The sequence below is a fragment of the Bidens hawaiensis genome, unplaced genomic scaffold (assembly GCF_021521415.1).
Source record: "Bidens hawaiensis isolate Kalapana, Puna unplaced genomic scaffold, B.hawaiensis_p1.1 tig00044207_1, whole genome shotgun sequence".
NCBI lineage: Eukaryota > Viridiplantae > Streptophyta > Magnoliopsida > Asterales > Asteraceae > Bidens > Bidens hawaiensis.
In genome coordinates this window covers 30,624-46,689 of record NW_027505884.1, presented here as the reverse complement: position 1 = coordinate 46,689, position 16,066 = coordinate 30,624, and the positions used below count along the sequence as shown (strand labels likewise).

General features: G+C 35.8%; 2 protein-coding genes across 2 annotated transcripts; both read right to left on the bottom strand.

Moving 5' to 3' along the window:
* Positions 1-2,879: 2,879 nt before the first annotated feature.
* LOC143615768 (metacaspase-1-like) lies at positions 2,880-8,223 on the bottom strand. Its single transcript, XM_077088810.1, has 5 exons — positions 7,929-8,223; positions 7,530-7,860; positions 6,907-7,027; positions 3,052-3,267; positions 2,880-2,939 (listed from the first exon to the last, which is right to left on the bottom strand). The coding sequence occupies exons 1-5, from the start codon at positions 8,221-8,223 to the stop codon at positions 2,880-2,882; spliced, it is 1,023 nt and encodes a 340-aa protein (XP_076944925.1).
* Positions 8,224-8,599: 376 nt separating this feature from the next.
* Positions 8,600-11,958, bottom strand: LOC143615771 (metacaspase-1-like). The gene is made up of 5 exons (XM_077088811.1): positions 11,606-11,958; positions 10,227-10,557; positions 9,263-9,383; positions 8,935-9,168; positions 8,600-8,836 (listed from the first exon to the last, which is right to left on the bottom strand). Exons 1-5 carry the CDS (start codon positions 11,955-11,957, stop codon positions 8,777-8,779), a joined length of 1,098 nt encoding a protein of 365 aa, XP_076944926.1. The 5' UTR covers position 11,958; the 3' UTR covers positions 8,600-8,776.
* Positions 11,959-16,066: the final 4,108 nt, after the last annotated feature.

Genomic DNA, 16,066 nt, shown 5'->3' with positions numbered 1-16,066 from the left:
TTGTGATGGAGCGTTTTTTCATAGCCGATGCATTGCACATATTATCAACTTGGCCGTGCAAGATGGGTTAAACGTGATCGAAACGCAAAGAAACAATTTTAAAAGAATGTTACGAGATGTTTTTAGCAACAATAAAACATTTTCAAGATACAAAAAATTTTGTGTAGAAGCTAATTGTCAATGGTTGGGGCCAAATTGGGATTGTCCAACAAGATGGAACTCGACTTGTAATATGTTTGAGAAAGCCATCCAACAAAAAGAATCATTAATTGCGTTTCATCAAATTTTGTCAAGTAGGGGTAAATGTGCACCGTACGATCCTAGAAACTGGTTATTGATTGAGATCGTTACGGAGGTCCTTCAAATTTTTAAATCTTGCACAACTAGTTTATCCGGGGTTTACTATCCAACAAGCCCCATTGCTTTACCAAAAATTGCTGTCATGTGCACAAAGTTGAGTGAACTTCATTGTAGGGGTGCACCTTATTTTGATATGGGTGTAAAAATGAAAGAAAAATTTAGAAAATATTTTCAAGAACTACCCGCTGTTTTGACATGTGCTGCTGCGTTAAACCCTTGCATCAATGTTGGTGGTGTTGAAGCTTTAATAGAAAAAATTTGTGATGAGCTAGGGTTAAACGACGATCAAAACCCCTATTATAGCCAAACTTTAAAGAATGCTTTCAACACCACCTTGTCAAACATGTATGATGTCTACCTTACAAAATACGGGTCGTCTTCCCAAATTCATGACTCGTTAAGAGCTGTTGCCCAATCCCAATCCCAAACCGACCTTGAAATGGGGATGTACTACATGATTTGGGAAGACGCCGGTAAACGTCAAAAGGTAAACACCCCAAACAGTGAACTTGGAAGGTATGGTGGTACCAACTTTGTGAAACACATGACTCCGGATGAATTTAGAAGTCTTGATCTGCTGGCTTGGTGGAAAGGTAAGGAGGATGAGTTTCCGATCCTCGCCGCCATGGCCAAAGATTTACTAACTGTCCAAGCTTCCACGGTAGCTTCGGAGTCTGTTTTTTCTGTTTCTGGCAGGGTTATATCGATTAGGAGGACTCGACTCACTGCACCAGCTATAGAGATGTCGATTTGCTACAAGGATTACTTGGACTCTTTAGATAGGGCACAACATCAACGCTCACTCGAGGGGGAAATGGAGTATGAAGCGGGCTTGTATGAAGACGAGGTCAATGAAGGACACACTCAACCAATGACCGATGAAGAAGCCGCGTACGACGATTACCTAAGAAATAGCTCGGGATCGGGTAGCGAAGAAAATTAGTTAAAGAAACAGCAAACATGGAGGCAAATCATGAGTAAGAAACAGCAAGTTGTTCATGTAATCGTGTCTAAGCATTCTTTTTTCCTAATATGTGCTCTTATTTACTTGTTGATTTGGATTTTTCTAATTTAGTTAAAGAAACAGCAAACATGGAGGCAAATCATGAACAAACTGCGATTGGGAACAACAGGAGCATCTGCTAGTTCACGATTTAATGTTTGTATTTTTGAGTTAAATCATGAACAACAGTTCTTGGCAGAGATTTCTTCAGTGTTAATGATTTAATGTTTGTATTTTTGAGTTACGAATATGCGATAACGATTTAATGTTTGTATTTTTAATGTAAAAACTATAAATGAAAGTTATGTGTTTTTAATCTTTGGTTTGTTGAAAACACATTCACCAACACACACTCATACTCATCTTCCAAGCAAAGAACCCTAACAACGAAAGCAAAGAATGGCTTCGGTCAGTCCGTTTTGCCTTGTAGTTACCGGTTTGTTTATACTGTGAAAAAATAATGGTCTTCATTAAGTACAAAATATAAAAAACAAATATTCGTATTTGAAACCGCGAAATTTAAAAAAAAAAAAAAAAAAAAAAAACCGGTTAATAAAAAAAACCGGTTTATTAACCGGTTCTAACCGGTTTCTAAACCGGTCCTAACCGGTTAGACCGGTTAGGGTTTTGACAGCAAAAAACCGGTTATTAACCGGTCCAGTTATTAACCGAACCGGTTTTTTTCCGGGCCAAAAAAAACCGGTCCGGTTAATAACCGAACCGGTTTTTTTAAAAAAACCGGTTTGTGCACCTCTACTCTGAGCCATGAGCTTTTTGGACAGTCGTATAAGCTAATAGGTGTCATGTAACTCATTGTTATAGACAGTAATTTTGGACTTTTGTCTGCCTTGACAAACACTCAGAAAATAGCTTATTATTTATTTATTTTTTTTAGATTTTGGAGATAAGCAGGTTCTGTATTCTGTATGATATTGAATAGACAGAATCTGATATTGAATGGGATTGAGATATGATACTGAGCATTACTTCACTCTGACACTGTTTTTTAATGCCTCTATTAAAGATTGGATGAAGCTTGGTCCCAAGGGTATGAAATGGATTGCTTTTACAAGTTGATATGTTTTCTATTTCTACCACAAACCATAAACAACTTCACACTTTACTTTGATATGTACTCCTCTATTTTGGTCATCCAGACGTCAGCTCCAGATCTTTGTAAATCATATGCATCAGATTGGTAATAACATTTTTAGAAACAATATTATTTTAGAGATAAAAACAAGAGAGAAACACCGAGACGTTAAGGGTGCGTTTAGTTTGCGGAATGTTTTGCAATTGGAATTGAAATTCACATAGGAATTGGAATTTGTAACAATATGTTAAGGCTTGTTATGATTATGTTGCACCAAATTAGTCTAAAAACAAACAGAAAGATATTGCATCAAAGCATATGTAATTCAAAGGTTTCCCACAATCATAAATTATGAAATTATTAACCAACTTTCTCATAAGTCGGTGAAGTGCACACTAGTCGTCGATCAAACGGCGTCATGTGTCACAAGAAAAACGGTTTTGCATAAACGTCAAAAGGCTCGCATACAGTCAGTTGAGGTTCCTGTCACAAATTGAGCATATAACATAAGTCTTGTAATCTATAAATAACACTTTTGATCCCTTCAAGGTTAGGTCAAACAAGTCAAAAGTCAAATCACATTGTGTGTACGTACCTGGCTTAGTTCACTATCAAGACTACCACCTGTCAGTAATGCGAGAAGAGAAGTGGCAACCCCATCACCGCCCTTCTTATAACCTCTTCCAGTAGGGTTACGGATGACATTACGCATGGAGCTTAATAAGCTCCCATAAGTTGACGCGTGCCCACGCTCTATCGCTTGAATAAAACAGAATGTCATGACCCCTGTTGATGCAACCTTTGATAGAACCTGCTCACATAAATAACTCGTCACGCTAGTTAAACATTTATCTGCGTTTACATTGTAATTTATAAAGTCGTAACTTACAGATGTGTCATCAGATGTTTGATGATCATCACAACCACTTACGCAAAACACTTCACCACCATTGCTTCCTTTCCATACACCCGACCTAGGACGATGATCCTCCCATACATATGGCCCACTCCTATCACAAACCAAAACATAAAAATTTAACCGTCAGAACCTGTCATTGGAAAACTCACATCCAACTTAGGGACGTGCATGAAATCAAAATAACCGACATGTAACCAAAATAACGAAATTCAACCCAAAACCGACGTTTTGACTTTATTTTTTTTGCAAAAACCATAATCCCTGTTCAGTTTTGGTTCTGCATGTGTCGAAAACAAATCCAAACCGGAGAAAACAACCTTTGTTATTGAATTTATGGATTTAATTTCTATTTTAGAATGTGAAATAATTAACAAATTAAAGCTACCGATTCATGCGGCAAAGATATGGAAGATCGAGTATAGTTCCACTATAGCAAGCATCAACGATGGCATGAAGTTTAACGCCACGAGGAAGAGGTCTAACAATGATTGCATTAATTTCATCATCAACAATCATGCCTGCTGTCTCAACATCTAACGGACATAAAGTTGAATCGTACCCATCCACCTCGTCACCATTATAGTTTCTTTGTCGCGAACCATGTCCCGAATAGTGAAAGACAAGTGAGTCTCCAGGTTGACAACCTAGGACTAACCAAAAAAGTGCCATTCTCATGTTATGTTTGGTTGGAATCTTATAAGGATCTCTTTCTTCCTCTGCAAATGCAACAATTATATTCAGAATCCAAAATTATATGCAACTGAATTAATCATGAAGCAAGTTTAACAAATTAGGATTAAGATTAACAATCAGCAAAGCCTGTAAACCAACAGAATGGGACGCGCGAAGCATGTTTGTGCCCGTTTACCGAACAAGCTTTTTGAGCATGAACAGTTAAACGAATTAACGGTGTTTTCTTTTTCGTGTTTGTGTTTGTTCGTATAGAAAATGAGCGTGTTTGTGTTCGTTTACGTTCATTAAGAGGATAAATGAATGGTTCACAAACATAAATGAATGAATGCTACTGAACATAGTCAAACAAACATATTAAAAGTAAATGTGGACAATAATGTGTTGGACCTAAAATGTTATTAAAACTAGACTAAATTGTAGCATGCCTAAAAAATTAAAATTAATATATTAACGAACTTAAACAAACATAAACGAATTTAATCAATAAAGGTAATAAGTAAAGGTAAACTGAATTCGAGTTTCTACATGTGCAGATGGTAGTATGGAGATGGTTGAAGAGGGGCAAGGTGGGTGATGGCATGGCATATGGCAGATGTAGCTCCCGGGGGCAGCTGCAACTGCGTTTGGCAATTCGAGCAGTTCACCAGCATCAACATCATAGTGAATTTGGGAGACGATCAAGGGGTTGATGAAAGAGAAGCAGCATCAAGTATATGAACGCCAAGTGTCATTCCACTGAATCCGATTCAAATTCTGATTCCTAGAATCCACTAACCTTAAATAGTTGACAAAGACAGGTCTTCGAATTTTAAAAGGATTGGATTTTGCAATTCACAAAAAGTAACGTGCAGCTAAGGGTGGTAAAACAATCCTATTTGGGTTTTGGATAACTTTTTAATTTGAGATGGGTCAAAAGAATTTTACAAAAGGTCAAGATGGGTTGGAAAAATGCTAGTGACTTTTGGTTATAGGTTAGAATGAGTTTGTTTATGGGTTAGAAACTTAGAATAGACTAAAATAAGTTTTATCCAATTTTATTTCAAACAAAACCCACGGAACCGAATAGAAACCGAGAAATCAAAACCGAAATCGTTGAAACCGAACATATACCAAACCGACCGAAATGAAAAAAAGCAAAACCGAAGCGAAAAAAAACCTGAAAAACCGAACCTGAACCGAGACAAAACCGAGTTTTTTTTTTCGATTTATATTTTGAGTTATTATTTTTTTATTAATTTTTTTTGAATATTTTTTTTGAGGGGCTTTTGAACCCTTTGTATTTTAACCTTTACTTAGTTCAAGATATAGGTTTTACCCATCTTGACCCATATCCATCCTAAACCAAATGAAACCGAGAAATCGAAACCGAACAAAAACGGAAAACATTGAAACCGAATAGATACCAAAACGAAAAAAAGCAAAAATGAACCGAAATAAAACCGAGCCTGAACCGAGACAAAACAGAGTTTTTTTTTGTTTTTTTTTATGAATCAAGGACAACGGCGATGACATTTTAGTTATTTTACATTTTGTGTTTTTGATTTATATTTTTAGTTATTAATTTTTTATTAAATTTTTTGAATATTTTTTTGAGAGGTTTTTGAAACCCTTTGCATTTTAACCTTTATTTGGGTCAAGATGGATTAACTTTACCCATCTTGACCCATACCCATCCTAATCCTCTATTTTAAAAATCCATCCTGACCCATACCTATCCTGACCCAAACCCATCCTAACCCTTTACCCAGATCCAACCCAACCCACTCATATTGCCACCTCTAGGTGCAGCTTGTTGCCCGCTTGCCTTCTGCTTCGATGTGATCACTACCTTGCTTATTTGTTTTTATTAAGAATCCATTGAAAAAATATAAAAAAGTTAACCATTTTAGCTTGTTTTCATTGAAGCACACATACTAATATATAAAGCCACATCAAACCAATATATTATACAAAAAATTAAAGTATAAGAATCAAACAAGACATAGTTTAACTTTAACATAACAAACGAACGAACCACAAACGGATATTATTGTTTGTGTTGGTTTATGTTTGCTCATTAATTAATATTCTCAACGATGTTGGCGGACAAAAACAAATACACATGAACAAAATGAAGACGGTAATAAATATGAAAATAAATGAATTTCCCGTCAATCATCAACAACTTTAAGATATTCAGGACGAAACCATTCTTAACCACATCGGTTAAGGCTACAATTGTCATTTCATCATAGATCACATCCATAAAACCAGAAAAATAAATAAGGAAAGTTGCAGTCAAAACATATCTTATTCAAAGGTTCCCCACAATCCTAAATTCTATTAACCGACTTTCTCATAAGTAAGGTACACTAGTCGAACAAAAGGCATCGTGTTTCACAAGGAAAAGGGTTTTGCATACACGTCAAAAGGATCGCATGCGGTCAGTTGAGGCTCCTGTCACATATTGAACATATAGCATAAGTCTTCTAATATATAGATAAGAATTTTGACCCCTTCACTTATGAATATGTCGATTTTAGTTTAAGTTTTACTTTTATCCCCTAAATAGCTTAAGTTAAACAAGTCGAAAGTCAACCACAACGTCTATACCTGGATCAGGCCACCAGCAAGAGTGCTACCTCTTACGGTAGGGATGACGTTACGCATGTATCTTATTAAGCTCCCATAACTAGACGCGTGTCCATGCTCTATAGCTTGAATAAAACAGAAGGTCATAACCCCTGTTGATGCAATCTTTGATAGAACCTGTTCCCACAAATAATGCCTCACTTTAAACGTTTATCTACGTTTTAATTAAACGAAAATGTTAATACTGATCACGGGTCTGTGACTTACAGTTGTATCATCAGATTTTTGATGATCATCACAAGCACTTATGCAAAAAACTTCACCACCATTGCTACCTTTCCATACACCCGACTTAGGTCGATGATCCTCCCATGAATAATGCCCACTCCTAACACAAACCAAAACATAGTAAATAACTGAACTCGACCCAGAAATGATGTTTTTGTTATATGTTTTTTCAAAAATCGAACTCGCTGTTCGGTTTCAAATTTGTATGCAGCAAAAACTAAAAAACCAAACCAAACCAGATTTTTGTAAACCTGTTGAAGTTGTAAAAACCGGAAAAAAAAACTAACTTTTGTCATTTAATTTATGGATTATAACTTTTTTTGTATGTTTAGTAATTTATAAAAAAAATATATAATAGTATGCCTAAAGAATTTGAGACTCATATGTAATAAACCAACAATTAGTTATCTTTGAATGTTAATTAATCAATTTAGTTGCAAAGTTTTATACACAATTTCATTATTTTGAGCCATTTTCCCGGACTCAAACTTTCAAGCCTCATGGCAAAACCGAAACTGAATGATTTTTAAAATCCAAATTATGAAATTACAAGATTGAAGTAAATTACAAAAGATATGCCGAGTAAGGAAACATCAACTCACTGGCTCATTCGGCAAAGAAACGGCAGATCGAGTATAGTGCCACTATAGCAAGAATCAAGAATGGCATGAAGTTTAACGCCACGAGGAAGAGGTCTAACGATGGTTGCATTGATTTCATCATCGACAATCATTCCTTGTGTCTTATAGTCCAATGGACACAAAGTTTCATCGTACCCATCAACCTCGTCACCACTGTAGTTTATTTGTCGTGAACCATGCCCCGAATAGTGAAAGACAAGTGAGTCTCCAGGTTGACAACCCAGGACTAACCAATAAAGTGCCAGCCTCATGTTATATTTGGTTGGAATCTTATAAGGATCTGTTTCTTCCTCTGCAGTTGCAACAATCCAAATTCATAATAAGGAAATATAAGTAAGTATTAACAAATTAAGGTTTTACCGGTGAGCATGAGAATAGAAGATTCTGGAAACTTAAACTTATTTGTGAGAAGGTATTTCATATTCTTAGCATCATTGATGCATCCTTTAAGTTCATTTTTGGAGTATTTATACGATATGCCTATGATCACCGCCCTCTTCTGGCCATGTGCAGACGCTGGCTGCACGTGGTTATACAGAGACGGTTGAGTAGTGAGGTAGGTGATGGCTTGGCATATGGCGCATCTTATCGATGTAGCTCCCGGAGGCAGCTGCAATGGCGTGTGGCAATTCGAGCAGTTCACCAGCAGCATCATTGTCATTAATAATCCAAGGGGTATTCGAAAGACGATCAAGGGATTGATGAGAGAAGCAGAATCAAGGGGATGAACAAGAAGTGTAAGATACCTATACTATTTTCTTCACCTTGACTTCTCAAAAGCATTCAACCGAATCCGATTCAAATTCTGATTCTGAGAATTCAGATGATGAATCCACGAACCTTAAATAGTTGACAAAGACAGGCTTTCATATTTAAAAAGTATAAACTTACAGACATTTTGATTAGAAAATCATGAAAATGTATATTATTAACCACCATACTTAATTTAGTAAATCTTACCATCAACAACTTTAAGATATTCAGGAAGAAATTGTTCACATCGGTTAAGGCTGTAATTATTATTTCATCATATATCACATCCATAAAACAACAGATTTAAATAAGTTGCACCAAATCATTCTAAAAACAAACATTGCATCAAAACATATGTAATCCAAAGGGTCCCAAGAATCATATATTTTAAAGTCATTAACCAACTTTCTCGTAAGCCGGTGAACTGTACACTAGTCGAGCAAACGGTGTGCATGTCACAAAGAAAACGGTTTTGCATACACATCAAAAGGCTGGCATGCAGTCAATTGAGGCTCCTGTCACAAATTAAACATATAACATAAGTCTTCTAATCTATATATGACAACATTGACCAACAAGTCAAAAGTCAATCCACAAAGTCATACACTCATACCTGGCTAAGTCCACCTCCTGTTAATCCACCAGCAAGACTGCCGCCAGTCAGTAACATAGTGAGGAGAGAATTAACCACTGCACCGCCGCCACTACCGCCGCCACCAGTTCTTGCGTTACGGATGGCATTACGCATGGAGCCTAATAAGCTACCATAAGTAGACGCATTTCCATGTTCAATAGCTTGAATAAAACAAAAGGTCATGGCCCCTGTAGATGTGATCTTTGATAGAGCCTACTCCCACAAATAATTTGTCACTTCGACATTCATCTATGTTTAAATTATAAGTTAACGATAATTATAAAGGGTGTCCAAAGATGTAACTTACAGATGTATCAGCCGATGTTTGATCATCATCACAACCACTGATGGAAATAACTTCACCACCATTACTACCTTTCCATATGCCCGACCGAGGACGATGATCCTCCCATACATATTGCCCACTCCTATAACAAACCAAAGCATAAAAATAGCTGTGAGAACCTATTACCGAAAAACTTACAAGGACACATTAATAACCAACATGTAACCAATGGGACCAAGTAAAGCGCACAGTTTTCACCGAACTGAAATATCCGACGTGTAACCGAACCCAACCCAAAACCGATGTTTGGCTTTATTTTTTTCTTTTAAACGAAAAAACGAACACAGACTACTTATAATCAAACAGAATCCGAAAAACTGACTTTTGTTATTGAGTTATGGATCATAACTTCTTATTTTGAATGCTAAGTAATTTATACAAAAAAAATAATAAATAATGTAGCCCAAAAATTTTAGGCTCAAATGTGTAAGAATCAATAAATCATAAATTAACAAAAAAAAGCCAGTCAAAGAGTTTCAGGTCCAAGAGCTAGTTTTTTTGGCCTAAAAAGTCCAAGCCCGTATGGCAAAACCAAAATAACTAAAACAAAAACCAAACTCATAGTGAAAACCGAAAATCAAAAACCAAAATAAAAAACCCAACTTTTGTTATTAAAATTATGGATTATTATTTTAATTTTTGAACGTTAAGCAATTTATAACAACATATTAAATGATGTAACGCAAAAATTGTAAGCCCAAATGTGTAATAAATCAATTAATCATTATCCCCCTCCCCAAAAAAAGAAATAAATAAATAAATAAATAAAATAGTCCCAAACTCATTGTTTTGGGCCATGTTTTCTGGCCCAAAAAGTTCAAACCCATACGACAAAACATAAAAAACCAAACCCACTTTGAAAATACGAAAAACTAAATTTTCAAGAAACTTTGGATGAAAGATTAGCATAAATTAAAAACAATACCGGTTCATTCTGCAAAGAAACGGAAGATCGAGTACAGTGCCACTATGGCAAGCATCAATAATGGCATGAAGTTTGACACCATGAGGAAGAGGTTTAACAATGGTGGCATTGATTTCATCATCAACAATCATACCCTGTGTCTCAAAGTCCAAGGGACATAATGTTTCATCATATCCGTCAACCTCGTCGCCATTATAGTTTCTCTGTCGTGAACCATGTCCAGAATAGTGAAAAACAAGTGAATCTCCAGGTTGACAACCTTGGACCAACCAAAAGAGTGCCATTCTCATGTTATGTTTGGTTGGAATCTTGTAAGGATCTCTTTCTTCCTCTGCAATTACAAGAATCATATTCAGAATCAAAATTCAACCACAAGAAAGATTGAATGATTGATCATGAAAATGTTGATATAATCAGCAGAATTAATGAACTAATAAGCATAATCCTACGGATATTTAGACAAATTTAGAAAAATAGCAATCAAATTTAACAATCAGTAAGGCCTGTAAACAAACTGAACAGACACGGCCGGAGCATTTTCGTGTTCATTTAACTTTAACCAAGCAAACAATCAAGAAAGAGCAATTAAACAAACGGGGCTTTCTTGTTCATGTTATCTTGTTAAGAAAATGAATGTGTGTGTATTTCGTTTACGCGTGTTTGTTAACAGCATAAACCAACAGTTCACGAACGTAAATGAACAAATATATCTGAACATAGATGAACGAATATAGCTGGCTAAAACCAATTGAAATTACATAAAAACAATAATATGTCAGACATAAAAAGTTATTAAAACTGAACTAATATGTAACGGGCCTACAAAAATTTAAATTAATATTTTAATGAGCATTAACCGACAATCTTAAACAAGCGTAAATCAACATAAATGAACTAACAATCAACAGCAATATTAACAAAATTAAGAAAACATGAGATTCTTCAAATAATCAGCTGAATCAATGGATTTATAAACATAGTCCAAACAGCAATTTAACAAATTTAAGAAAACATCAAGCAATTTTAACAAATTAGGCTTTCTACAGGAGAAAACAATTTACAGTGAAAATTAATCATGAGATTCTTAAAACAATAAGCAGAATAAATGAAATTAAAAGCATAATCCAACACCATTTGTAACAAATTTAAGAAAACAGCAAGCAATCTGTTAAAACCATTTATAAGGGACGATTAAACATGATTCTTCAAATAAACAGTTGAATTAATGAAATTATAAGCATAATTCAGCATCAGTTTTAACAAATTAGGGTTTCTATAGGTACAGGGAGAATTAATCATGAAATTCATAAAGCAATCATCAGCAGATTTATAATAAGCATAAACCAGATTGCCACGTCATAATAATTAAATCAATCAACCTGTGAGCATAATAATCGAAGCTTCCGGAAACTTAAACTTATTAATCAAAAGATACTTCATGCACTTGGCATCATTAATGCATCCTTTCAGCTCATGCCTCGAGAGCTTATACGATATGCCAACGATCACCGCCTTCTTCCGCCCGTGCGCAGGTCCCGGCGGCGCATGGTTGTACGGCGACGGTTGCGGAGGACCGTAGGAGGATTGTCCGGCGGTGTGCGGAGGCGGTGGCGCGTGACGCGGATCGGCGAGGTGAGTAATGGCTTGGCATATGGCGCATCGGATGGACGTGGCTCCAGGTGGTAGCTGTAATGGCGTGTGGCAATTGGAGCAGTTGACCAGCATCATCATGGTTGGTTAGGGTTTTGCTGATTGTTGTTAATAATTTGGGAGACGATGATCAAGGGATGGGTTGATTGATGATAGAGAGAGAGATGAACGCGGAGTGACGATTATTATTATTATTATTATTATTATTATTATTATTTAGTGAGGCCCTTGTGGTTGTAATGTGTTGCGCTTTATGCCCTTGAACTTATTTGCGTGTGTAGAAAACGTGTGTCAGAATTCAGAATTGTGTTGTCATGTGAATTTAATCGTTTTAACTTTTAATTGTTTTTAAGACTTACGTTATGTTCCCGACCCGAGATCATTAAACGAAAAAAAGGAAACGGAAAGAACTCTTTCCTTTCTCTTTCTTTTCATTTCATTTCCTTTTCTTCATTCATTTTTGTCACATCCCAACCTAAGGCGAAAATGTCGGGGTGTGATCTGATTGCTCACGGCTCGAAGATACTATCATAATATAAATGTGGCAATATCTATTTAATTATTTTATTTCAAATGTACACACAGTATTCAAATACAACAATACAATTCAGATAAATATATACAATCATTTAAATTCAAGTTTGTCTTCAATATAACCCTAAGGTCTTTCTAAGTATCCATACTTCAACTTCAAGCAACCTGCATATGCGTAGAAAATGGAGTTTTGTCAACAAACATGTTGAGTGAGTATATCACCAAGTTTTGACACCAAAAATAATGTTAATATAATAAATAAACAAAACGTAATAAATGTGATGATGAAATCAAACCATAATCAAGTAAGTTGTCGATTAAACAATTGCCAAGCGAATCGGGCGCCGGTAAATCAACCATGAGCAAATAAATAGAATAAGACCATTGCCAAGCGAATCGGGTGGTGGTCAATAGAATGAGAATCCTCTCCAAGGGTATATGTCAAGCGAATCAATATAATAACACATAAGCACATAACAAGTAGATTTGATTAATCACACACAATTACACGTTCGCTATTTTTGATATATATGCATATATAGATATGTATGTATAGTATTATATACGCATATGTCCCCAAAACGTTTATGAAAATCGAGTAAAATAGGGGAATGATAAAACACACATTAGATTAAAGGCAAGTGAATATAATTAAGAATAAACGAGTCAACGGATAAGCTAATCATCCAATACGCGTCAAACGAGATATCTGATCAGAACCTGAAACTTTGTGTTATGAAACTTTAATTAAAAACGAACTTAATGCCACTGGAATCAATCCAAACGGATTAGTAGAACTCTAATTATGTTGAATTAAACGTTTAAGCGAGCTAGTACTGACCAGAATCCGAACAACGATTCGGAAGTCGGGTTTTGGGAAGTAGCCTTAAAATTACATTAAGGGAATAAAAGTCTTTTGGACCCAACGTTGAATCAGACCAGAAGTATGAGAAAACAGATAGTCAAACTTGTTGACTATTTTACCTTTTAACGAGTTTTAAACGAATTGACCAGTCAATACCCTTCAACCACTGAAATTGATTGAAAGTTATTGACTAGGGAATATATATATGAATGTTTCCTATGTTTACAACCTACCTGGAAAGTGAAAGGATTGATGAGAAACGGAAGTCAAAGGTCCTTGAGTTTGCAAAGTCAACGAACAAGTCTTGAATCATTAACGAATATGCAAAAACTGAAGGGTTGGAGGATGAACAGAGGTAAGGGATGGCTAGAGGACGTTCTTTAGGGTTTGATTAATGTTTACAGCAGATATTTAATGGTTGTTTATATAGAAAAACATAAAACAAACTAATTATGGGTTTTTTGGCCCGTTTAAGCAAGTAAATACGTTTTAAGGAAAAAATCACCAAAATATTCATAAAGATCGGATATTGGACAAGGGAAAACGAATTAAGAGTTGTATTTTAGTTATATTATGATTACTTGGTCCTAAATTCTCTCTAATATGCCTAAAATAAACAATTTTATACCTTAAATGAGTTAACGAACGAAGACGAACCAATATTGGGTGCAGTGGGGCCACCACGCTGCGCAGCCAGCAGGTACGCTAGCTGTCGCGCGGCACTCCGGAGGGTATGGGGGATAAGTTTCACGTTGTCACATTTAGTCTCTGTATTTTTGTCTTTGAGCATTTTTATGAACTTTTGATAATATAGATAAGATTTAAACATTATTTAAAGTACAAGGGCTTCAAGTGAATTATTAGAAACTTAAATATTTATAATTATTTGGTTTTTGATTAATAATAGTGATCCAAAATATTTCCGGGTCGGGTTATACGCAACGAATACAGTTTCGAAAAATCTGAGATGTTACAATTTTCTTTTCATTTCATTTTCCTTTTCTTTCAATTCTTACCCTTCCTTTTCTTTAATGAAACTCGAGAAAACACATTTTTCTATTTCCTTCCCTTTCCATCCTTAAATGAAACTCGAGAATACAACCAATCTTTTCTTTCCTACATTTTCCTTTCCTTTCTTTCCCTAACACTGTGTTTCCGAGTTAATTTATTGATGGAAAAGAAATGAAATTGGGAGAGGGGGGGGGGGGGATTTGCTGTGTAGTGGGGTGGCACTTCATAACGCCACCTCATTCAAAGGGGTTTTACGCACAATTACGTTCTCAAAATTGAGAGCATCAAACTGTAGGGGCCCTATTGGCTTGGTGGGCGTGAGGGCAGGAAGTGCGGGGCCATGCTCATGTCTAATACATCATACCCATTTTTTACAATTTCTATTTATGCCTAACTGACAGTGACACGGTGACGTTTTTCACTTTTCAGTTAAACCAATAAAAATGATAGAATACATATGCAAATAGGTAATCGGGAGAATAAATGTTGCACTAAACATAAAACTATTTTGAGTAATATTTTAAAACAAAAACAATACTTATCCTTTTGGATAGAGGCATGGTTTGTATATATCCCGCCCTTCCAGACCCTATCAATAGCTCTACTATTGGTGAAATTAATTATTACTGCATATGGTTGTTGGTTGGTTGTTTTTGTAAATTAGAGATGACAATAGGTTGAATTTGAGATGGGTTAAAGTATTCTCAACCTCATACATGATTATAAAAGTGTATTTAATGCCCTACTCATAATCCGATGTGTATCTATCAAGTAATTACCTGTCAGGTATCACCAAGTTCCATACCCGACTTATACCTGCAAAAAAGAAAAATAAGAGTAATCATATGTCCAATTCTATACCCGATTATAGGACCCCTATACACGTCCCATGTGTTTTGGGTTCGGGTAATCCTTAATTCAAATACACATTTGCCTGCATGTCTATTTCTTTCTTAAACATTCGAAGGAAATTTAATGGTATTGAAAACTCGTTTTAGCTTCAAATACTTTGTAACAAGAAACGGTGAGAACTAATTTGCTATTATTATTAGGTTTATTGTTATAACTATTTGTTGTTATTTTTTGTTCGTATTTGTTGATTTTCGATTATGAGACGTTATAAGTATTTGCTGCTTTGTATTTTGTTATTGTTGGGTTTTTCTTTCTTTTGTTGTTATTATTTTGTTGTTGATTCTAATTCTTTTCTTGTTATTATTTGTTATTATAAAACATTGCTTATATAGGTTAGTATTTGTGACAACTGCCCAATCCGACCCGACCCAGGTACCCGTTTTCGAATCCGATTCTTTCTTTTTATGATTTAAAATTTGATTATTTAATCTTGTAAAATTTAACATTAAATAAATTATATATATATATTCTTATATTACTTACTAATAATAATAATTTTCCTTTCCGCCATCTCGCCTCTTTCTCTCTCTTGTCGCCGTCTCGCCTCTTTTCTCTCTCTTGTCGCCGTCCCGCCTCTTTTCTCTCTCTTGTCGCCGTCCCGCCTCTTTCTCTTTCTTGTCGCCGTCCCGCCCCTCTGCTTAACCCTTAAGCCTTGAACCCTTTTCTCTTGACTCTTTGCTTGTCCTTTGGTTCTTCCCGCCTAAGGATGTCTGCGCAGCTCCACGCGCCAGACTCCTTACAAGGAAGCCTGCGTGAAGACCAGTTGTTCCTGCGATACGCGAGGCGAACTGTTCTCGCAGCGCGCTAAGAATTGTAGTTCTTCTCGCAGCGCGCTAAGAACGGTAGTTCTTCCCGCGACGCGCTAAGA

Bases quoted from the DNA above. Each gene is read 5' to 3' on its own strand.
- LOC143615768 (XM_077088810.1), bottom strand. From the start codon at position 8,223: ATGATGCTGCTGGTGAACTGCTCGAATTGCCACACGCCATTGCAGCTG. The intron at 3,268-6,906 runs GTAAGTCACAGA...TTATGTGAGCAG, and splicing joins AAAAATCTGATGATACAACT to GTTCTATCAAAGGTTGCATC. The intron at 2,940-3,051 runs GTACGTACACAC...AATTTGTGACAG, and splicing joins TTGATAGTGAACTAAGCCAG to GAACCTCAACTGACTGTATG.
- LOC143615771 (XM_077088811.1), bottom strand. From the start codon at position 11,957: ATGATGATGCTGGTCAACTGCTCCAATTGCCACACGCCATTACAGCTA. The intron at 9,384-10,226 runs GTATTGTTTTTA...GGTTTGTTATAG, and splicing joins TTTCTTTGCAGAATGAACCG to GAGTGGGCAATATGTATGGG. The intron at 9,169-9,262 runs GTAAGTTACATC...TTGTGGGAGTAG, and splicing joins AAACATCGGCTGATACATCT to GCTCTATCAAAGATCACATC.